The sequence below is a fragment of the Pelophylax lessonae genome, assembly GCF_965119305.1.
Source record: "Pelophylax lessonae genome assembly, chromosome: 4".
Lineage (NCBI taxonomy): Eukaryota > Metazoa > Chordata > Amphibia > Anura > Ranidae > Pelophylax > Pelophylax lessonae.
In genome coordinates this window covers 155,278,963-155,303,620 of record NC_138771.1, presented here as the reverse complement: position 1 = coordinate 155,303,620, position 24,658 = coordinate 155,278,963, and the positions used below count along the sequence as shown (strand labels likewise).

The following is a 24,658-nucleotide window of genomic DNA, read 5'->3' as shown; positions in this document are numbered from 1 at the left end:
TTGCCCAGTTCCACACACGGGCTCTCCAGACGGAGATCCTGGCCAGGTGGGACAGACTTCCTCAGTCCTTGGATCTGGAGGTCTCCTTGAGTCGCCGGACCAGATTGGCTCTTCTGTGGTGGATCCAGTCCACGTCGGTGGCGGAAGGCAAGTCCTTCCGCCCGTTGGTGTGGACAGTGATTACCACGGATGCCAGCCTGTCGGGCTGGGGTGGAGTCCTGGGCACCCTGTCTGCCCAGGGCACTTGGTCGGAGGAGGAATCCTCCCTCCCGATAAATGTGCTGGAACTATGAGCGATAAAACTCTGTCTCTTCCAGTGGTCGGACCGTCTCCAGGGCCTGCCTGTTCGCGTACAGACGGACAAAGCCACCGCGGTGGCTTACATCAACCACAAGGGGGGCACCAGGAGTGCTCGAGCGGCCCGGTAGGTGACCGACATCCTGTCTTGGGCCGAGACTCATGTCCCGGCGATTTCGGCAGTTCACATTCCGGGTGTGGAGAATTGGCAGGCAGACTATCTGAGCCGCCTGACCCTGGACCAGGGGGAATGGTCCCTACACCCGGTGGTCTTTCAGATGCTGTGTGCGAAGTGGGGATCCCCAGACGTGGATCTGTTTGCATCCCGGCTAAACCGAAAGGTGGAAAGGTTCGTGGCAAGAACGCGCGACCCGTTGGCGGCTGCCTCGGATGCTTTGGTGGCCCCTTGGCATCAGTATCGTCTGATGTACGCCTTTCCTCCGATTCAGTTACTATCCTGGTTCCTTCGCAGATTGGTCTCGGAACCGCGCATGGTGATTCTGGTGGCGCCGGACTGGCCTCGCCGGTCTTGGTACGCCGACGTTGTTCACCTGGCGGTGGCGCCTCCGTGGCGTCTGCCTCTGCGGGAAGATCTCCTGTCTCAGGGTCCGATCTTCCATCCTGCTTTACAGTCGCTGGCTTTAACGGCCTGGCTGTTGAGACCCAGGTCTTGAAGGACAAGGGTCTATCTTAGGTTATCCCTACCCTGATCAAGGCTAGGAAATCTTCCTCTGGTAAGATCTATTACCGTACCTGGAAAGCCTACTTCACCTGGTGTGAGTCCAGGGGGTTTTCCCATCGTTCTTACTCGGTGTCGAGAATCTTGGCTTTCCTCCAGTCTGGAGTGGATCAGCGCCTGGCGCTGGCCACTATAAAGGGCCAGGTGTCAGCACTGGCGGTCCTTTTCCAACGCCCTGTGGCGTCTCATTCCTTGGTGCGCACATTCATTCAGGGTGTGCGACATTTGGCTCCTCCTAGGAAGGAGCCTTTACCTCCATGGGACTTGAACTTGGTCCTGTCCGCGTTGCAGCGTGCTCCTTTTGAAAATATCAGGGAGATATCGTTGCCTCTGCTGTCGAAAAAGGTTGCTTTTCTTGTGGCGATCACTTCGGCTCGCAGTGTCGGAGCTGGCGGCGTTGTCTTGCCGCTCCCCTTACTTGATAATTCACAAGGATAAGGTGGTGTTGAGAACACCCCCGTCCTTTCTTCCCAAGGTGATCACTGAGTTCCACCTTAATGAGGAAATTGTCTTGCCTTCGCTTTGTACAAAGCCTAAGCATCCAAAGGAGATTGCTTTGCATTCCTTGGATGTTGTCAGGGCGATCAAGGTTTACCTGAAGTCTACGGAATCCTTTCGGAAGGCGGACTCTCTCTTTGTCCTTCCTGAGGGACCTCGGAAGGGCATGGCAGCGACTATTGCCAAGTGGATCAGACAGACCATTGAGCAGGCCTATGCCTTGAAGGAACGGGTTCCGCCCTTCCCTGTTAAGGTGCACTCTACCAGGTCTTTGAGTACTTCCTGGGCCTGTTGGCATCGGGCCTCGGTGACCCAGGCGTGCAAGGCGGCGACTTGGTCGTCGGTGCACACTTTTTCCAAGTTCTACAAAGTAGACGTTCTGGCATCAGCTGATGCTTCTTTTGGCCGCAAAGTTCTCGGTGCGGCTGTGCCATGTTGGACCCTTGCATTTTTTTCTCTGGGTCCCTGGCTGTTGGCATTTGCTTCCTGGGCTGTTGCTCCTGTTGAGCATTGTTTTTTTCTGTTGCCCAGTTGGTTCTTACGGTGCATGTAAGATTCCTTTCTCTGATGTGGGTACTGCGTTGCCTTTTCTACGGTTGTCTCCCACCCCTCATGTCTATACTGCTTTGGGACATCCCAATAGTGATGACTTGGAGGAGGCGGCGACTGTCGGAGGACGTAAGAGAAAACTGAATTTTTGTAAAATCTTACCTGTAAAATTCCTTTCTCTGAGTCCTCCGACAGTCGCCGCCCCCGCCCCTCTTTTGGGGTTCTTATTACCTACTGCTATGCTACCAAACTGAGTTGGGAGTGGTGATGCAGGGGGGGGGTATTGACCATATGGGACAGCCCCCGTGGGTGTGTATATGCTAATGCCTTTTGTCTTTTGACGAAGTCTATATGCCTAGCTATTCCTACGGATAGGTGGACAATACCCAATAGTGATGACTTAGAGGAGGCGGCGACTGTCGGAGGGCTCAGAGAAAGGAATTTTACAGGTAAGATTTTACAAAAATTCCGTTTTTTTTTTTTTTTTTCCTCACCATCTCTGTTCCATTGCAGAGATTTTCTCTTCACTTCCTGGCCCATAATCAAACAGGAAGTGAAAGGAAATCCCTGTAAATGGAGGAAATACCCCCAGATCACCAGAAAATAGAGAGGATTAATCTCTCTAAAGAGGGCACTGACAGGTGTTCAAATTCCTCTCCATTTTATCCCAAATAAAAAAATAAAAAGTTTACCCTTTAGTTATACTTTAAATGAAACTCATGGCCCAAATAGCAGCAAAGTTCATGTTCATTCGCCAGCTTTCCTCTGCTTTTATCTCCTGCAATATCTCCTATAGCTCTTAACTTTGCACATCTGGGTTCACAGGCTTTGGCATCCAGGTGACACTGGGCGGTTATGATGTATTGAAATCCAAAGGCTTTTTGTACAGGTAGTGCCAGTCATTTAACCACTTGAGTACTAGCCTGTATTAACCCATTCATTATCAGGCCTTTTTAAGTGCTATAATAGTTTGACAGTTACTGGGCCATGCAACACTGTAATAAAATTAATTTTATATTTTTCAGTGACAGAGCTTCCTTTTTTTTTAACAAATATAAAGACAAAGGTGTATGTATGTATGTATGTATATATATAATACTAATTTTTAGTCCTTTTTAAACATGTCATGCATATCTGCTCTGTGCAGCCCTAATCCTCCACTTCTTGGATCCCCTGCAGATGCTCCTGACTCCTCCCTTCCGCTGAGTGCCCCCATAGAAAGCAGCTTGCTATGGGGGCACCTGAGCAGGCTAACTCCTGAGCCACTGCTCTGTGTGTTCATTCTCACACTTACAGCCTGGCCCTCACTCCTCATTGGCTCACTGGCCTGTGATTGACAGTACTAAGGGCAAATGGCTACCACTACAGTCTGCCAATGAGGAGGGAGGGATCCTGGAGAGCCTGGGCCCTCATGCACATCACTGGATCAAGTAAGAGAAACTGATTTTTTTGGTCTTTTTCCCTTTTACCACTGCCTCGGTAATCTTCTTGTGTGATGGGGATAATAGAACTATCGGGCAGTCACAAGCTCTAATCAAGAGTCTGACTCTGCCTGCCCTTTCCACCCAACTACCCCATTCACAGAAGCTGTACTACAACTTCTAAGAATAGAGTACAGACAATTGCTAGGTCTGCCACCTCCATTCATTGATGGGATTCTATGCAAAAACTCTGTAGTACGACTTCTTTGAATGGAGGAGCTGGGCAGAAAGGGTGGGTATAGTCAAGCTTTCTTGATGAGAGCCTGTGACAGCTGATTAGTTGTATTAAAACCCGCTGCCCCAGAAGATAAGGGATGTGGATGGACAGTATGGAGTACTACTACAGGGAGGAATCAACACCCAGAACGACACATACTGTCTGTAAGTCATGTCCCTTGTGCTGATCATCCTTTTTCTTGATTTTTGGCTGTGCTTAGGCCTTAAATATAGCAAGTGTGTGGATATGTGTTTATATCTAAACATGCATATGTTTTTTTCGTTCTCCGGAAGCCTAGTGATTAAGGACGGGGCCAGGATTTTTTTTTTTTTTTTTTCACAAGCAATTTAATGGGGTTTTGAATTACTGTAGTGCTAAGAGTTAATGTTCTGTCATGTTGTTGTATTTTTAGATGATGTTGTATGTCTTGTAGTAGCAAATACAAGCTGTCATGTGTAATGACGGCAGAACAGATTCCTGGAACAGATTTTTCTTTTTGGGAATAGTAATTCCTGTGTGTGTAACAGCACATTATGTGCGTGGCTTCATGATAATTGTATGTCTGCATGCGTCTAATGCAGTCATTTAAAACCTGGCATGTAGCAGAACTGGCATCCTGCTCGCTCCAGCCAAGATCTACAGGGTCCCAGTCAGCTAAGTATTCACTATTAAAATCCTACAATAGGTTGTTGCATTAAAAATCTACACTCCAGGAAAGAAACTGAACGTCATGGGTTGTCAGGTGATGTGGACTCTTAATGCGCTGTGGGATCCTCGATTTTCTCTTCCCAGCTATTTCTTTATTTCTGAATTTGAGGATGAAATTAATTCAGTCGGCCTTCAGGGTACAAAACATGGGACTTAGGTTTCCCAAGGTATCTTCCTGTTATGGTAGTTGGGATATTGTTCTCTGTCTGGGCAGGATGTGTCCTCGGTGCACGTTGTGTGTTAGCTGCTCCAGAAATATAAGAAATCTTTTTGGTGCCCTGTCATTTTCGTGTTTTTTTTTTTTCTTCTTCTTTGTACTTGATCAGGGGGGGAATATTTTAATTCCTTTGTTTAATGAATAACTGGAAATTGCGCAGCAAGTAGTGTGCTGCGACCATTATATGTACTGTTAGATAATCACAACATTCCACATGTCTGTTCGCATCACTGTTTTTCAGTACTGTAGTGAGAAGATAGTCACATACAGTGGGTATAGAAAAGGATCACCCCTTTAAAATCACATTTCTCTTACGTCCTCCGACAGTCGCCGCCCACTCATACATTCTTCACCAATGGGTATTGACTTCCTCTCCACAGGAATAGCTAGGCATAAGACTTGTTAAAACAAAAGCATTAACATAGACACACCCATGGGAGCTGTCCCACTGGTCAATACCCCCCTGCAGTAAGCCATCCCAACTCAGTTTGTCTTCTGCCTAGCTTAGGAGTAGATAGGCTTCCCTGTGCTGGGGCTACAGTCTCAGCCTTCTAATCTTTTTTTATGATTTTTATTTGCAAAATGTCTTTTTTTTTCTTCAATGGAATCTCAGGACAGCAAATTCCCTCCAGCCTTGGTGGGGGACTTCAGTTCTTCTGAATCCCCTGCCCTGACTAATTTGGCTGCTGTGGTGGCAACTTTGGTGTCCAACATGGAGGTACTGATGACTGAACAGGCTGCTAGGAAAAGGTCTAGGATCTCTTTCTCTTCTGATTCAGAAGGTGATGTGGTTGCTGTAGGTGGCGTGCCCCTTTCAGGGTCTCGCTCTTCTCAAGACCCGCAAGAGTCTGAGGGGGAGGTGGAGGGGGTAGATGATTCTCCCCCTGGATACCTGAAGAATGCGCAGCAATGGATGCGCTGATTCTTTCCGTAAAGGAAACACTACGTTTAGAGGATGAGCCCAATCCTCCGGGCATTGTGTCCTCTTTTGGTACACATAGAACCCGCAAGAAAGCGCAGGTTTTTCCCTGCCCCGCTGAGTTTCATCACACGGTGAATGAACAATGGCGCAGCTTGAAACGCCCCTTCACGGTGCCTAAACGGTTTCAACTGCTTTACCCCTTTGCGTCTCCGACGGATTCGCGCTGGTGTGTGGCTCCCCAGTGGATCACACTGTGGCCGTATTGAACAAGGCTACCCTGGTTCCCACTGAAGATTCCCCGGTGTTCCGGGATCCTACGGACAGGAGGTTGGAATCCCTTGCCCACCATGCTTACATGGTGGCAGGTTCCATGCTAAAACCTATTTTCGCCTCTGTCATGGTGGCTCAGGCGGTGGCGGATTGGACTAAGGTGCTTAGACGCACTCTCGTGACTGATTCTGCACCCCCTGCTACGCTGGAGATGGTGGACCAAATTCATCAAGGGGTCATGTGTTTGTGCGATGCGGCCTTGAATGAGGCCCCTTTGGCTGCGCGCCTGTCTAGTGTCGCGGTGCTTAACCGTCGACTGATCTGGTTGAAGAGCTGGTCGGCTGACCAGACATCACGGAAAACGGTGGCTGATTTTCCTTATGCGGGGTCTCGCCTTTTTGATGAGGCCCGGGATACTTTGGTTAAGGGAGTCACTGGGGGCAAGAGCACTCTGCTGCTCTAGAATCCGAAGAACAAGTCTTTTTGCGGTAAGCGGTGTCCTGCCTTCAAACCAAATCAGGGGTCCTTTCTTGCCTTCAAGACACAGAACAAGGGTAAACCTTTCAAGGGCCAAGGTGGCCAGAGAAAGCCCTGGGCGGGAAAACAGAAATCCGGCCACGCCGGTGCGGCGGCTCAGTCCGCCTCTGCCTGAAGGGATGCCCTCACCCGTTTCAGGGATGGGGGGACGTTTGCGTGGTTTCCTCCAACCTTGGCTGCTCCGAATTCAGGTGGGTTCAGGAAATCATTCGATCATGGTACAAGATCGAATTCCTTTTGCGGCCTGCAAACAGATTCTTTCCCTCAAATCTTCATTTGACCCCAGAGCGTTTGCGAGAACTGCGTCGAGCGTTGCAGGATCTCCTTGCCCAGGGGGTGATCGTCCCGGTGCCTCATCGGGACAGATTTCGGGGGTTCTACTCTAATCTGTTCACTGTGCCCAGAAAGGAGGGCAAGTTTCGGATGCAGTCTCTCCGTTCGGTGGTGGCCTCCCTGAGCCCGGGAGCATTCATGGCTTCCATCGACCTGAAGGATGCATATCTGCACATCCCCATTTTCGAGGGCCATCAGAGGTACCTCCGATTCGCTATCGCGGAGGAGCACTATCAGTTCGTGGCGTTGCCCATTGGTCTCGCTTCGGCTCCAAGGGTTTTTACCAAAGTGTTGGCGCCTGTTGCAGGCACAAGGCATTTCGGTCCTGGGATATCTGGACGATCTGTTAAGATCGAGTGCCAGCCAGAGTCTGTTGCGCGATCTGTCAACCACGGTACAGACGCTTCAGGAGTTCGGTTGGACCATCAACGTTAAGAAGTCGACATGGTCTCCTTCGGTTCATCTCCTCTATTTGGGAATGGTTCTGGACTCTGCTCAAGCAAAGGGGTTTCTGCCGGAGGACAAGCTCCGGATCCTGCAGACCGAGATCGGGTCCCTCAGGGACAACGAATCCTCGTCACTCCGGACCTGTATGCGGTCCCTGGGGGTTGATGGTGTCAGCCTTCGAGGCGATACCATTTGCTCAGTTTCACACACGATCTCTCCAAGCGGAGATCCTGACCAGGTGGGACAGACTGCCTCAGTCCTTGGACCTGAGAGTGTCTGAGTCACCAGACCAGAATGGATCTTCTGTGGTGGCTTCAGTCCCGAAACTCCTTCCGGCCGTTACTGTGGACAGTAATTACCACGGATGCCAGCCTGTCTGGCTGGGGTGGCGTCCTGAGCAACCTGTCTGCCCAGGGCACTTGGTCGGAGGAGGAGTCCTCCCTTCCGATCAACATATTGGAATTGAGAGCGATCATACTGTGTCTATTCCAGTGGTCGGATCAGCTTCGGGGCCGCCCTGTACGGGTACAGACGGACAATGCCACCGCGGTGGCTTACATAAACCACCAAGGAGGCACCAGGAGTGCCCGGGCGGCCCGGGAAGTGACCTGCATTCTGTCTTGGGCCAAGACTCATGTCCTGGCGATTTCGGCAGTTCACATTCCGGGTGTGGAGAATTGGCAGGCCAATTATCTGAGCCGCCAGATCCTGGATCAGGGGGAACGGTCCCTACACCCGGAGGTCTTTCAATTGCTGTGTGCGAAATGGGGATCCCCGGATGTGGATCTGTTCGCGTCTAGACGAAACAACAAAGTGAAAAGGTTTGTGGCCAGAACGCGCAATCCGCTGGCGGACGCCTCGGATGTGCTGGTGGCACCTTGGCATCAGTATCGTCTGATGTATGCCTTTCCTCCGATTCAGTTGTCCAGGTTCCTTCGCAGGTTGGCATCGGAACCGACGTTGGTGATTCTGGTGGCGCCGGACTGGCCATGGGAGGGTTGCAAGAAAAAAGCCACTCCTAAAGAAAGGCCGCATGCAGTTACACCTGAGCTTTGCCAAAACGCACCTTGAAGATTTTTAGACCACATGGATAGCGGTGTTATGGTCAGATGAAAATAAAATTGAATTATTTTGCCTCAACACTGAACAATATATTTGGAGGAAATCCAAGACAGCTCACCACCCAATTAACACCTTTCCTACATTAAAGCATGGAAGTAGTAATCTGTTATGGAGGTGTTTCTCTGCAGCAGGGACTGAATCACGTGTCAGGATTGAAGGAAAAAATGCATGGTGCAAAATACTGTCAAATTCTTGAGGAAAATCTGTTGCCCTCTGCCAGAAAGTTTTCAATGGGAAGATGGTTTACCTTCCAACATGTCAATTACCCAAAGCACACAGCAAAAATGACCACACAGTGGTTGAAGGAGAAAAAGGCGAATGTCCTTGCATGGCCTAGTCAGACCTCAAACCTAAACCCCATTGAAAATCTGTGGAATGACTTGAAGATTGCAGTCCACAAACGGTCATTAAATTTAACTTAAGCAGTTCTACAAAGAAGAGTGGGCAAATATTTCAAAGTCTAGATGTGCAAAGTTAGTGGGGACATAAAGGCTGTAATTAAAGCAAAAGGTGGTTCAACAAAATACTGACACAAGGGGTTGAACCTTTTTCCAAATCATTGAGTCTGTTTTTATTTTTTTGACATGTTGCTATTAAAGCTTTCACTTGGATGTTAGAAGATACACTGAGTAAATAAATACAGCTGGATAAAACAAAAACTGTCTGCCTTCATTTCAGGTTGCAAAGCAACAAAATTCGATTGTTTTTAAGGGGGTGATTCTCTTCTATAACCACTGTATGTTGAATCACCATTTTTGGTTGCATACCCAGCATATTCCCAAATGTAGAATGACGAGGTGTAGCCTCTTCAGGAGGGGTTGTTAATCTATCGAAATTGTGGCTCCTTCCTTCATACCTTTTTTGTAGTCCCTCAATATCCTATTTTTTTTTCTTTCTTGCGGTTAAAGCTGAATCTGGTTATATTTTGCCTTCACTGCTTCTTCCCCTATTATCCTCAACATGCTAATAGCCTTTTTTTTCGTTGCATACCTTATTTAGCCACTTCACGACTGCTCGCTGGCAGTTTTACTGCTACAGGGCAGCTGCTGTGCATCGGATCTCGTGTAAATAAACATGATCCTACACGTCCAGGTAGCGGGTGTAAATGCACGCCGCCTGAAGCTTGCAATGTTACAATGGACTTGATCATTTACAGAGGCAGAACGCCAGTCTGCCTGTGTAAACAAGGTAGATTGCTATTCTGTCAGTAGGAAAGACATGGATCCTGTGCTCCTGCAAAGCAGGGACAAGGATCTGTGTCTTTCCTTAGTAAAAGTACCTCACACAGTACACAAACACTGGGTAGGAACACGGTTAACCCTTTGATCACCCCTGATGTTAACCCCTTCCCAGCCAGTGTCCGTACACTGACAGTGCATATTTTTAGCACTGATCACTGTATTAGTGTCAGGTGGGGTACACACTATAAGAATATTAGGCGAACAATCATCCAATTTTCCTCCTTTCACAGCAAATTGAAACAAACGAAAATTTGTATGAAAATTCTCGTACGACAAGGCTTTTTTTTTTGTTTTTCTGATTATGTGCAGTCTTTTCTGATTTTTCTTGTACAAAAACAGTACTCATTAAACTGAAATTGTTTGTTCTGTTCCCGTACGAGAAAAATTTTCGTACGAAAAGGTGTGATCAGCTGTCGTAAGTTGTGTACACACTATACGAAAATCATACTAAGTTCTTTTGGACCAAAAATTTTCTCCCTTGAAACGTGTCAGCCCATCACCAAGGATGCCTTCCAGTAGTCCTGCTTTACCAAAAAGCACTTTTTTTTTTTTTCTGGAGGTCTCTGGATTGCAAAAAAATCTTTCTTATGCTTTACCTTTTTAGCATACGTTTGTGAGTATAATTTATGGCATGTCTTTTTTAATCTCTCAGTAAATGTCTTGTGATATTGCACTAGGTCGGTGTGCTCTTCTCTTGTTTTCTATATATCTGTAGTAGTGATCGACTGATATAGTTTTTTACCGCCGATACCGATTCTTTTAGTCATCGGATATCGATATTGGCCGATATTTTCAGATATTATAAAAAAAAAAAAATTGTCTACAGGTACTGTGGTGGAGGGATCTGGGGGTCTAAAATACCCCAAACCCTTCCTCTGCACTTAAAAGCATTCAAAACGCCAAGTTTGGCTGTTTTTGAATGCTGTAAGTTTTTGAATTTGGCGCCGCTAGTACCCGGAAGTGATGTCATGTTATGACATCACTTCCCGGTACTCGGCGGCGCTGAATTCAAAGAAATGGAGACCCGGTCAGACGGCAGCGGTGAAGGTAGGATTTCCGGGTCTCCCGGTGGGGCGGGAGACCGGGGCGAGCCGCGGAAGGCGACGGAAGGGGGGCTATGTCCCCTCCCGCTCCTTGGAATGATAGCCAATCGGCTTCTCAGCCACATCGGTTGTCATTACAAGACAGCCGACCGCCGGCTATGGACACCGGTACCGGGGTGATGCCTCTAGCTGCAGGCATCACCCCGGTACATGCACTTTTCAGCAATATCGGTAAATCAAAAGGCCGATTCCGATATATCGGGGAAAGTACATATCGGCCCTCGATATATCGGCTTTGCCGATAATCGGTCAATCTCTAATCTTTAGTGTCTACTTATCTCGCCAAAGCTCTAAGAGCTGCATCTTTCTGCTGCTCCATTCCTCTGTTATCAGCAAAGTCACTTCTGACAAGTTCTCCAACACATGAGATCGCAGCTGAAAACATGTTCCAGGAAGGTGACTTAGAGGTAGATAAACAGAGACCTTGTCTATTCACAATACAGCTCTGCAGGTTCCTTTGTTGCTCTGCCTGTGTGGAGGGAGGTATGTCCCTTTCCTCCAATCAGCTCTCACACAGTGTAAGCCCAGACTCCACACCCACCCCTATGTGCTGCTGAAACAGAAAAAAAAGATTAACACGATCTGCACTTTCCAAAGAGTGTAGAAAGGGGAAGACGACAGATAAACATGTAAAACGTATGTAGGGAGATTTGTTTCATCTGTGTATCATCTGAGGTTGTTCACTTCACTGGGTATAGGGGAGGGTATACAACCTCTTTAAAGTATTTTACTACTTTTTAAGAATGTTAATAGTTTAATGTCCAGTGATTAAACGCTCATTTGCTCCTTTTTGGTCTGTTAAACATAGCATTAAAATCATTTTATTAGTAGTAGTACAAAAAATACTATATAAATCGTATATAATACCTACAATTCAGAGGTGTGCTGCGCTCTGTCGGCATTATCTCAGAGAGACCTATTTTAGCCTTCCCTGTTCTTTTACTTGGACTACAACTCATTCGTGTCTGTGTCCATAGGCGTTCATCCACGGATAATCTCTGCATGGGTGATTACATGCGAGCGGCTGCAAATACAGTTCTGCATGCAGCTAATCGGTGAAAAGGCCACGCTGGGTCTCCCTCTACTAATTGCAAACCGCCCAATTCATGTGAATTGGGCCTTAAAGGAAAAGCAAGACCGTAATTGTGAGGACTACAAAACACCTCCCTCATTGATCAATGACACAGCTGCTCTTCAATAAAGTGAGCATTGTCATCCTATGACTGGAAGTGTGCTACTGGCAGAATCACCAGGTGAAAAATGTAAAAAAACCTGAAATAAAACCAATGCAGCCACCTTTTTTATATAAGGACTGGTAATTTGCATTGTTATGCTCCTTCGGCGTGGGGCGGAAACCTCCAGGAGACCGCCTGCTCAGTGGGGAATCTGGTCTGCTGAGCAGGTGGATGGCTGGGCTGTGTCCCCTCTGCTAATGCTTAGTAGACACACACATCCCGCTCTCCGCTATGGGCAGTCTGATGTAAACGGACCACCATCCATTTCAGCCTGCTCAACAGATTGGGAACAGATCCCTATCCATCTGTTTTTAGCGTATTGGATTGGATATCGGTGGGTGTAAACTGACACATGTCTATTTTTACACCCGCTGCTCCATACAGAACAATGGGGGGTCCGCCTGAAAAAAAAAAAAAAACCTGACAGGTGAACGCGATCAGGCCACTTGTGTGAAATGCTTGTGTTTAAACTTTTGTTTAAGGGCTTAGATGCACCGGTGCCGGTTCACATTAGTGCGATCAGAGATCGCATGTAATTCGGAGCGCACTGCTTCTAAAATTACATGCGATCTCTGTGCGGTGCAAATTCAGCCATACAGTTTGTATGGCTGAATTCGCACCGCAATCGCACTAAAAGACGCACAGGACCCTTTTATTGGTCCGCAGCAGAATCTGATTGCATGGTGGTTCACACTAGTGCGATCCGATTCTGTGCTAACTTACAGATCGCACTGCGATATGCAATCTTATCTGGGGGTGTTGTTAACCTTCAATTGACACCCCCCAGCATATCGCATATGGCGGGTGATGCGGGAACACGCTGTATATTCACGCATAAATGTGAACCGGCACTTAGTAGGATCAGTTCTCCCTCAGCAGCAGGCTTGAGTTTACAATGCAGAGTAACCAGAGCCTAAAATTATAAATGGAAGATTTTGTTAATAAAGTTCTTAATCAAAAAGAAGTTTGAGAAAAAAAAAAACTCTGCATGATGATTGTATTAAAATAAATAATTGTGTGGTATGCCCATTTCAGCCTTTTGCTCATATATTGTTGTTTTTGTTTTTTTATAGCTGTATAAGATTGTTGAAACTCGTAGTTTATATTTCTTAACTCAGTCCTTTTAGTATTGAAAGCAAACATGAAGTCACAATCCTAGGAGGACTAAATGAATTTATAGTGAAGTTTTATGGACCACAAGGAAGTAAGTATTACCTCTGTTATTCTGCATGTTTTGTATACATTTCCGTTTATGGCGAAATACAAAACTAGGTGAAGTCACGGTTTAGGTGTTATCTAGGTTCTAAAGGCTGCACACATGACAGCCTCCTTGGCGTTTATGTAATATGACCTTAGATAGCTTGTATTGCTTCCACCATTCTAGGGTTGATCCCAGCGTCTATAAAGGGACAGTAGTCATTCACTTCTCAAAACTTTATTTAAAGACATTCACTCAGAGCCACATTGTGGGAAAGTTGGAGAAAGCTGAACCCAAGAACAGCTGCCACTTGACTGTCAGTATAGATATTGACTTGGCATTGTTTGGTTAATTGCAGTCGAGTGCGAGGAGCACCACCCCATATTTGCACTCCACCTGACCTCCCACCGTAATGTGACTCCACGGGGTCAATTCAGCCTTCTAGAAACCTTCCTGACCAGCATGTTGGCTGCCATCCTGCTGCGCAGTGCTATGGTACTTGGAAGAATCTGCTATGGTAGCGGACTTGTATACTTACAGCCAGGATAAGAACAGAGCCAGCCTTGCAGCAAACAGCTGGATCTATCCGGACTGACTTTGATACACTAGACGCCATATATGTGTATTAACCGTTTGTAGACCAGACCTTTTCTGGCACTTTTTGTAACAATCAGTATTTTATGTTAGAAAATTACTTGGAACCCCCAAACATTTTATATATATATATATATAATATAATTTTTTAAAGCAGAGGTATGTTACACGGTATTTGTGCAGCGGTTTGTTTAACTTTTTTTGTGAAAAAAACACATTTTTACATTTTATTGCAAAAAAACACAATTCCTAACCCAATTTTTTGGTAAAATATAAAAGATGATGTTACACTGTGTAAATAGATACCAAACGTGATGTTTTAAAATTGTGCACGCCCATGCGACGGCGAAAAAACAACATACATTTTACTATCCATAGATGACGCTTTAAAAGCCTTTTACAGGTTACCACTTAAGATTTACACAGGAGGTCTGGTGCTAGGGTTACTACCCATGATCGGACATTCATGGTGATACCTCATGTGTGGGACGATCACGGTTTGCATGTGTGCGGGACTGACCAAAGCGTTCGCGTTTTTTAAAATGGCGCCGTTTACATCCGGGGAAACCAGAAGTGATGTAAGATCACTTCTGGGTCCCTATATCATAGAGGTGAACAGAGCGATTCAGGTCTTTGTTCGCTTCTATGATCAGCTGACGGAAGCACCAGTGGAACAAGACAGCCCAATAAAGCCATTTTGCTGCTTGTAAAAGTAATCCAGTGGCTGGTTAGCCGCTAGGATTGATTTTACAAGAGACCTGACCGTCGGTTCTAAAAATAAATTAAAGAAACTGGTACTGGGATGATGGCATCATCCAGGTATAACCACTTGATGAAGTTCAGTGACGTACCAGTATGTTGGTCGTCAAGTGGTTCAGTTCAGTGCTGACCCTTTTCCTGTCAAATGTCCACCGTATAAATTACTTCCCAGTCTTTCGGTACCCCTTTGTCAATTGACACTAGCCAATAGGCATTACGCGAATGTCGTCCATCAGTTTTATTACATAAGCAAACAATTAAAATGGTATTAAAGCTTCATTTTTTTTTTATTTTTTTTACCAGTTGCCAACCACCCGCCGCAGATTTACTGCGACAAGGTGGCTCGGCTGCACGAACCAACGTAACTGCATATTCAGAACCGATCCGTCATCAGGTCTAGGCCAATGATTTTTTGCCTGGACCTGTTGATTGGTTCTGACCAATGGCAGAATGTCCTGTGCTTGTGTAATGTAAACACAGGCACAAGAAATTATGCAATCTTCTCTCCTGGAGCCCTTTTCAGTTCCAGCGTGAGAGGCGAGAACATCAGACAGTGAGTAAACAAGCACTACACTGACACCAGTACACACAGGTACACATTTAACCCCCTGATCACCCCCTAGTTAACCCTTTTACTCCCTGTCAGTGTCACTATATACAGTATACAGATAATTTACTGATCACTGTATTAGTGTCAATTGTGACTTCAGTTAGTGTGTGAGACAGTAGTAGTTCGTGTCTGTCCCAGAAAGGTTTAGGGTACTCGCCATACATCCCCTAAGAGATCTAACCCCCTGATCACCCCCAGTTAATCTCTTTATTGCCCTGTCACAGTGTCCCTATTATAGTGTACAGATCCTTTTTTTCTGATGACTGTATTAGTGTCACAGGTGACATCAGTTAGCGTTCACGTTAGCGTCAATACAGGATAGCGTCAGATTGCCCGCCGCATATTTAGTAATAAATTTTAACCCTTTGATTGCCAGTGATACTGAAACACACACTAAACACCTCCATTACTAATATAGTGTCTGAACGGATCAATATCTTTTTTTTTTTTTTTTTAAATCAAGAGAAAACTTGAAAGTTGAAACTTGAACTAGAAAGTTCAAACAGATACAAAACAAAACAGAGTCCAGAGCACACCCCGCAAGGATCAATATCTTTTGATCTGATCAAAACTATGCCAGCGTCCCCAATAGTAGTAGTGTTTCCAAAACGCAGCGTGAGCAGGATAAGTCCTGACACCTGCCAGCACCTACCTTTTAGCTCCTCTGACCACCCACCCCCCCCCCCCCCCCCCAAGAAGTGAAGTAGCGGCAGATTACTGTCACTTCTGATACACAGCACACTAAACCGCAACGTTAGCAGAGTCAGGCCTGATCTCTGCTAGCACTGGCAGTTCAGTGTTTTGGTAGCGGTTCAAACCGTCCCAGACAACCTGTGAGTTGCACTAGGTACCTATAAATTTATTGGCCAAAATGTTCAAACAGAGGTACACTAGTGAAGAGGCCAACAGGATGTGGAGCATGAGTGATGGGGGAAGACTCACTGTCCGAATCAGGCTCAGTATTCAAACCTGTAGAGAGCAGTGGCAACCTGACAGATAGCTCGGACGACGGAGTAGTGGTCCCTGCTAAGGTCAGGTGTACCCGACCCCGTTCCTCTGTTGCTGAGGTGCAACAACCGCAGGGTGCTCGTTTGCAGCAGAGTGTCGGTACTAGTGCCGCTCAACTTTCTGGTGAACTGGCAAGCACCAACCGCCTAGTACATCTTGGTCATAATCAAGCCAGCACTGCAGTAACACTTGGTGATGTGGCAAGTCCCATAAGCGCAGTTCAGGCTGGTGCGGTGGCTAGCACAAGTAGTGTCCTGCAGCCACCAATAATATGAAGGCAGGCCTGTAGAGCCAATAGTGTCCTTCCTGATGCGCTTGCAAATCCTGATTGGGAACCCCCCCCCCCCCAATTTACTGGCCAACCCGGAATTCAGGTGGAAACAGACAATTTTACTCCCCTTGGTTTTTATGAGCTATTTTTCATGGAAGATCTGTACAGATCTATTGTGGACCAAAGCAATTTATATGCCAATCAATTTGTCGCCACAAATCCAAATTTGACCCTTGCCAGAGAATTTTCATGGAAACTTATTTCTGGGCCTAGCCCTCTTCATGGGCATTACTAAAAAGAGCGAGTTGTGGTCATATTGGTCCACTGACCCAATTCATCATATGCCCGTGTTCTCTGCTGCCATGGCTAGGACTAGATATGAGCAAATTTTGTGGTCCATGCATTTCAGTGACAATGAACTCTATCGTGCTCGGGGTGACCCTGGATATAACCGGCTCCACAAAATTCTGCCCCTCGTAAATAACTTCAACCAAAGGTTTGCAGCCTTGTATATGCCCCAACAAGCTGTCTGTGTTGAGTCCCTTATTACATTTTCTGGCTGCCTTGCTTTCAAACAGTTTCTCCCTAGCAAATGTGGCAGATATGGGATCTAGATGTATAAGCTCAGTGACGGGGCAGCAGGCTATACATGTAGTTTCCGGATTTACAAGGGAAAAGATAGCAATGTGGAGCCCCTCAACTGCTCAGACTACATAGGGAGCAGCGGCAAGATTGTTTGGGCCTTGTCACCCTTATTCAGAAAGGGATGCCATTTATACATGGACAATTATTACACAAGCGTGCTACTTTTTAGTCACCTTTTTTGTTTCTTGAATTGGAGAAAATGGTCTCCGTGACCTTTAATCTATAGTATGTGCCACATCCCTATATTGGTACAGACAAAAAAGTTCCCCTGAAGGTTGAGACTTTAAAGGCACTTAAGCCTCAGGCCTATTTTTGACACTTTTTGTTTACAAGTTAAAATCAGTATTTTTTGCTAGAAAATTACTTGGAACCCCCAAACATTATATATATTTTTTTAGCAAAGACTCTGGAGAATAAAATGGCGGTCATTGCAATATTTTTTGTCACGCAGTATTTGCGCAGCGGTCTTTCACACGCCATTTTTTTTTTTTTTTTGGAAAATTTTTCGAAAAATACCATTTCACTGCATTTAAAAAAAACTAAACAGTAAAGTTAACTATTTTTTTTTGTATATTGTGAAAGATGTCACGCTGAGTAAATTGATACCCAAAATGTTACGGTTTAAAATCGCGCACACCCGTGGAATGGTGACAAACTACGGTCAATAGAAATCTCAATAGGCAACGCTTTAAATTGTTTTAGCGGTCACCAGTTTAGAGTTAGAGTTTAGCTCTTTTTTTTTTTAAATTATTGCTCATTCGCGGCTCGACTTCCATATACGTTCTTTCGTGCGAGAGCTTACGGCGACCGAGGCGGCTAAAAAATGTTTTTTATTGATTTTTTTTTTTTATTTTAACACCGGTTTTTTAAAAAAAAATAATCTGATCACTTTTACTGCTGTCACAAGCAATGTAAACATCCCTTGTGACAGCAATATGCAGTGACAGGTACTCTTTATGGAGGGGTCGAGGGTCTAAAAGACCCTCGACCCCTCCACTACACTTCCATGTATTCAAAACGCCGAAAACTGCATTTTTGAATATATTCACTTTTTGAATCTGCCGCCTTTAGCAGCAGAGTAACCCGGACGTGACGTCATGGACTCCACCTCCGGTTTACGTCATCGGGACTCCATCCAGCTGGCGGCTTGTTGCTCGGGAGACCTGGGCAGAGCCGCGGGAGGGGGGGGGTCCCCTTCTGCTCCCCAGGGTAACGTTCGAGCGGCTCCCCAGCATCGGTCGTTACCGCCAGAAAGCCGACCGCCGGCTCTAAACAACGGTACCGGGATGATGGCTCTAGCTAGAGGCATCATCCCGGTATAACCACGCAAAGTAAGCCGACGTACGGGTACGTCACTTTGCGGTAAGTGGTTAATAATAATACAATGAAATATTAAAATTTAAAAACTTTTATTCGAAAGAGGGGAATAAATTGAACTAATAAAAGGTTTTCACCAAAAAACTGTTCAGAATTTACTTAAGAAATGCATGAATATAATCATCACAATACATGTGTACAGATATTGCATGTAGGCAGCAACATTACCCAACGCGTTTCAAAGCATGCATCGCTTCTTCTTCAGGGGTATATTGTGCATACAGTCTCTGTGATACAAATATACCAGTAAGTAAGAATGTAACACCAACATACTATGGTTTCTATTAAAGTGTTTCTTACAATACTTAGTTTGTATTGATAATGCATTCCAATTCACATGCATGGTAAGAACAAAGTCTAAGAACATTCGCCCATCAGGCCTAGGGAGGGAGATTATGTAATCTGGTCCGGCGGCAACTGAGGCACAAAGTTGGACTCTGCAATAGGAGCAGTAATACACTTGTAATGACCCTTCAAAAAATGTGAATGCTATGTATATATGAGATACATAATCCAAAAGGAATTGTAGAACAAAGTCCCAAAGACAGTGTCAGAGAGACCTTATCCTAAATAAAGAGCATGATAGAATATGAAGATGGTGTATATATCTAGTTAATTAGATGTATGTTCTAGCACAGTGATGGCGAACCTTGGCACCCCAGATGTTTTGGAACTAAATTTCCCATGATACTCATGCACTCTGCAGTGTAGCGGAGTGTCATGGGAAATGTAGTTCCAAAACATCTGGGGTGCCAAGGTCCACCATCACTGCTCTAGCATCCTATGTGGGCATTTATTGCCTTTGATATAAACACTGTGGGGCTCCTGAAGGAGACGTCCTAGATGGTATAGTGAATTAACAATTGTGAAAGACAGATGCATGTCCACTTATAATCCTTATCGCGTGTGTGTTTAGAGTATATTCCAGAGCCCAAAATATAAATGAGCATGGCAGATTCCCAATTGTGTCTATGTAGCTTTAAAAGTATTTCAGAGATGTGTAATATGTTAGTATAATCAGGCAATACAAACCAATATCTGATAGCTCTAAAAAGTATGATTAAGCATAAAAGGGAGGTACAATTGTCGGTACAATTTAAGAGCAGTTGGAAGTGCTTACCGCTGGTGTATCTCAACAGTGTAAACAGATGTCTGACCAGCGTCCTCGGCAAGGGGGAACAGAGCCCTTAGCACCAGTGAGCGGGTTTAAATAGAGTAATGGATGCAGTCAGACCACGCAAACCACAGCTGTGATCAGCTGTGCATTGCGAGGCTGACTTCAAACAGCTGAGTCCGTGATGGCCCCTAGAACGGTTGGCACATAGGGCAGCCCGGCATGGAACAAGCCCGGACTGGTTCGAGGGCCTGTGAGTCTGAAGTCTTTCCATCTTCTTCTGCCTCTTTTTTGTCCCCTCCGATGCTTTCCCAGGCATCGTAGGTGACTTTGTGTCCGTGGGACGTGCAGGCGTGACATCACTGCGCTGCGACTTCATGCGTTCCACCCTGCGCTTGCGATCCAGGTGGCCATCACGGACTCAGCTGTTTGGCCTGATGGGCGAATGTTCTGAGACTTTGTATTGATGATGCATTCCAATTCTCATGTATGGTAAGAACAAAGTATGTAAGTATTGTAAGAAACACTTTAATAGAAACTATAGTATGTTGGTGTTACATTCTTACTGGTATATTTGTATTCATAGACTGTATGCACAATATACCCCTGAAGAAGAAGCGATGCATGCTTTAAAACGTGTTGGATAATCTTGCTGCCTACATGCAATATCTGTAAACATATGTATTATGATGATTATATTCATGCATTTCTCATTATTAGTATAATTTCTTTCTCTCTTGAATTAATAAACTTTTATTATTTTAATATTTCATTGTATTAAGAGCCTTTAACCACTTAAGCCCCGGAGGATTTAGCTGCCCAAAGACCAGGCCCTATTTTGCGATTCGGCATTGTGTGACTTTAACGGACAATTGCGCGGTCGTGCGACGCTGTACCCAAATTAAATTTACGTCCTTTTTTTCCCAGAAACAGAGCTTTCTTTTGGTGGTATTTGATCACCTGTGCGATTTTTTACTTTTTGCGCTATAATCAAAAAAATAACAATATTTAAATTTTTTATATGAAATTTCCCCCCAAAAAAATGTAAAAAATCAAAAATTTTGAACATTTTAGGCCAATTTGTTTTCTGCTACATATGTTTGGTAAAAAAAATCGCAATAAGCGTATTTTGATTGGTTTGCGTAAAAGTTATTGCGTTTACTAACTAAGGGAAAGATTTTTGTCATTTTTATTTATATATATATTTTTTTTTTTTTAACGAGTTATGGCGGTGATCTGCAATTTTTTTATGCGGGACTGCGACATTGCGGCGGACAGATCGGACCCTTGACTGACATTTTTTACACTTTTGGGGGTACCAGTTACATTACGACAGTAATCAGTGCTATACGTATGCATTGTTACTGTAAAAATGACACTGGCAGGGAAGGGGTTAACTTTGTGATGCAGGGGTTAAGTGTGTCCCTAGGGGCGTGCTTCTAACTGTAAAGGGGTGTGGCTAGTGATGTAACCACAGAGACATACGATCCTACATAGCAGGATCGTATGATCTCTGCAGTTAGATCAGGAAGAATGACAGACGGCTTTGTTTATGTTAGCCGTCTGCCTTTCTCCCTCTCCACCGGGAGATCGCGAGTGACCGGCGGACATCGGGTCCGTTTTAGAGGGAGGGGTTAAGTGTGTCCCTAGGGGCGTGTTTCTTACTGTGATTGGATGATTACCCGATGTCCGCCGGGTACACGTGTGGGGGGGGGGGTCCGTGACCGAGCTGGAGCGCGCCTCTGGCGGCGCGCGCTCGCTCCCTAGAGCCTCACAGGCTAGCGACGTAGCCCTACGTCACTTTGCCTGTGAGGGGCTGACCGCCGCAGTAAATAGTCGTGCGGCAGTCGGCAAATGGTTAACATGGGAGGGTTGGACTTCAAGGACCAGATGATAGCACCATACTTAATTGCCCTAAAGGCCAGACGCTGGCACAAAAAAGTGTCTGTATACTTATTCCAATTGGCTCTGCTGAACGCTTATGGGCTATACAAAGCGTCAGGCAGAAGTGGATCCTGCCTAAAATTTCATGAAGAGATCATCACAGCCCTTCTGTATCCAGAAGGTGCTGTGGCCCAAATTCACAATACAGATGCAGTGAGCCTGCTGCATGAGAGGCATTTTCAGGATGTCCTCCCTGGTACCCCTACCCAAAGAGTACCCCAAAAAAGATGCTTTTTTTTTTTTTTTGTCCCTCCTGTCCTGGCCAACCTGGTCTCTGCATCGGGGACTGTTTCCGTCTAGGGCACGCTTTCACACAGGGTCTTGAAAGATGTTAGATGCTATCGCATTTTGAGAGACCCTAACCTGGAATATTTAAAGTTTTTTTTTTTTTTTTTTTTTTTTTTTTTTTTTTTTTTTTTTACAGTTACAAAAAAGTTTAAAAAAAAAAAAAAAAGCCAAAAATATGTCATGTTTTTTAATAAGTTTTCTGTACCTTATAATATACTGTTATACTATAATGTTTTATTGTTAATCCTAGTTTGCGTGGCAGAAACCACCATTCTACTGTACTGTGTGCTAGTATAATGTTTTATAGTTGGTGTGTTTTTCATTAACCATAGTTTTCTTTCCAGATACCACCATTCTACTGGTTTACTGCACTGTATACTTTTTTTTATTGTAATATTTTACTTGTACTGTGTTTTATTGTTAACCATTGTTTGCTTTGCAGGTACGCCCATCAGCTACAGCACTTATTTGTTCTCACAGCAACAGCGTTTTCTCTCAGCATATACGTAAATCAATGATTGCAGCGCTGTAGGAGGTGAATTCACCACCGCAGTTAAAAAAAAAAAAAGAGCATATATGGCGAAGCATAGGGGATGAGGTGGACACAGAGGGCAGATCTCCTCTATTCTTCACTATATCATTTTTAACACTTTTCTTGGCAGAGATTTCTTCATCCACATCGATCGATGCGAATGCAGGAATTGCTATATTGTTGTATATAATGTATGCCCATCATTAGAAGTGGGTGGATGCCTAGAGGTCTAATGGTGGGCATACCACACACTTTCTGACAGAGATTTCTTCATCCACATCGATCGATGTGAATGGAGGAATCTGTTAGGTTCTTTTTTTTTCGTTCAGCCCACAGGCTGCATGAAGGGGGGAAAAAAAAAAAAAAAACCTTACAATATATGCCCAACAAGGACTAGCAACGTACTGGTCACTGGACTTTGAGTGGTCATACCAGGATGATGCCTGCAGATTTAGGAATGATCTTGGTACCGTTTTTTTACGGCCAGGGGTCGGCTTTCATGTAAAAGCAATTCTAGCGGATAATTAGCGGCAAGGCTGCTTTTACAAACAGTGGGAGTGGACTCCCCTACCCCCGCCTTCCACCGTTTTCTTGGGCTCTCCTGTCCCACCGGGTAACCCAAGACTGCAGCCGGTGGTTCTATCAGTTGACCATAGTGGCTCCAATCATCTAGGTACGAGCATTTCATGACTTTGGTTTTGCCAGATATAAACAGCACCATTGGGAAATTTGGAAAGCATCTTATCACACTAATCTTGGTGTGGTCAGATGCTTTAAGGGCAGAGGAGAGATCTAGAGTCTAGTAGGCATAATTGTTTTTTTTTTTTTTTTTTAAAAGGGTACCTGACACTATTGTTATAATAGGGGATATTTAATTTCTTTGTGGTAACAATAAAAATTGATGAAAGGGAAGGTGTAAAATATATATACACAAAATAAATAATAAATTCAAGCACCTCTGTCCCCCAGGCATCGGTCTGGTGTCATATGTAAACAGCAATTGAAGAATGTGTGTGAGGTATCGCAGCAGATGTCCGATTGAGTGCAGTAATTCTTGCAGTAGACCTCCTCTGTAAATCTAAAATGGTAACCTGTAAAGGCTTTTAAACATGTACGTAGTTTGTTGCCGTTGCACGGTTGTGCGCAATTTTAAAGCATGTCATGTTATGGTATCTATGCACTCGACATAAGATAATCCTTCATATTTTACCAAACAATTGGGCAATGTATAGTGTATTTGTGCATTAAATGTAAAAAAAAGTTTTTTCTCTTTCGTTCATTGGCAGATACAGCTCCTGATCTTCTTGACCCTCGGGTTTTTGCTGCCCCCCTACAGGAGTAGGACACTAGGTGAAAAAAAGTTTGACTACACATATAGGGTAGGAAGGTGCACCCTCACCTGTATCAGGGGTGGGGCGATGTCTTCGCTGGTTTCCGGACCTGTGGACCTGGTACAAGTCAAGTGGGTCCACAAAGTCATTCGGTCCACCTACAAAATTAAGTTTCGCTCTTGTCCCCCAGCAAGGATTTTTACTTCCAACCTGCGTCGGTCTCCAGACCGGTTGCAGGGTCTGTTTGGGGTAGTACAAGATCTTTTCCTTCAAGGGGTGATTGTTCCGGTTCCGACTTCGGAATGTTTTCAGGGTTTTTAATCAAACCTGTTCACCGTCCCCAGGAAGGAGGGCAAAGTGCATCCAATCCTGGACCTCAAGGTGCTAAACTGCTTTGTGCGGGAACAGAAGTTCAGAATGGAGTCCATTCGAAAAGGTAGTGGCATCCCTGCGTCAGGGGATTTCCTCGCCGCTATAGGTTTTAAGGATGCCTATCGTCACATTCCAATATGTGCCAGTCACCAGCCTTTTCTCAGCTTTGCTGTGAGAGAGGAGCTTTATCAGTTTTTGGCATTACCCTTTGGGCTCGCCTCCACTGCTCGAACCTGCACAAAAGTGTTGGCTCCGGTGCTAGTCTTGCTACGCTAAGTACTGGTCTACTTGGACGATCGCCTTCTGCGAGCGGAGTCTCCTCCTGCTCTGGTGGAAAACCTGGAAATCACAATACAAACTCTGCAGGAGTTCGGCTGGATTCTGAATTTTCAGATGTCTGCCCTGGTTCGGTTCACAAAGCTGGACTAATTTGGGCATGACAATAGCTGTAGCCAAAGTGCTTTTTCCTCTGGAAAAACTCCAGAAATTGTAGGCTGCAATTTGTCTCCTGCTGGCCAACAGATGGTCATCACTCTGGACTTGCATGCGGGTGCTGGGCCTGATGATGGTATGTACCTTTTGAGGACGTTCTGTAGGAGTTACCTGCAAAGGGAGATTTTGACCAAGTGGGACAAGACTCTGCAGTCTCTGGACAATCTGATCCAGCTGAGTCAGGGAACAAATATATGATATGGTGGC

The 24,658-nt window shown here is 45.2% G+C and overlaps 1 protein-coding gene across 1 annotated transcript in view; it reads left to right on the top strand.

The window, feature by feature from the left end:
• Positions 1-24,658, top strand: part of UBE2H (ubiquitin conjugating enzyme E2 H) — a 93,512-nt gene that overhangs the window by 44,869 nt on the left and 23,985 nt on the right. The window contains exon 2 of the mRNA XM_082256598.1: positions 13,044-13,120. Within this exon, the coding sequence (XP_082112724.1) occupies positions 13,044-13,120 (77 nt within the window). The remainder of the gene's footprint in view (positions 1-13,043; positions 13,121-24,658) is intronic.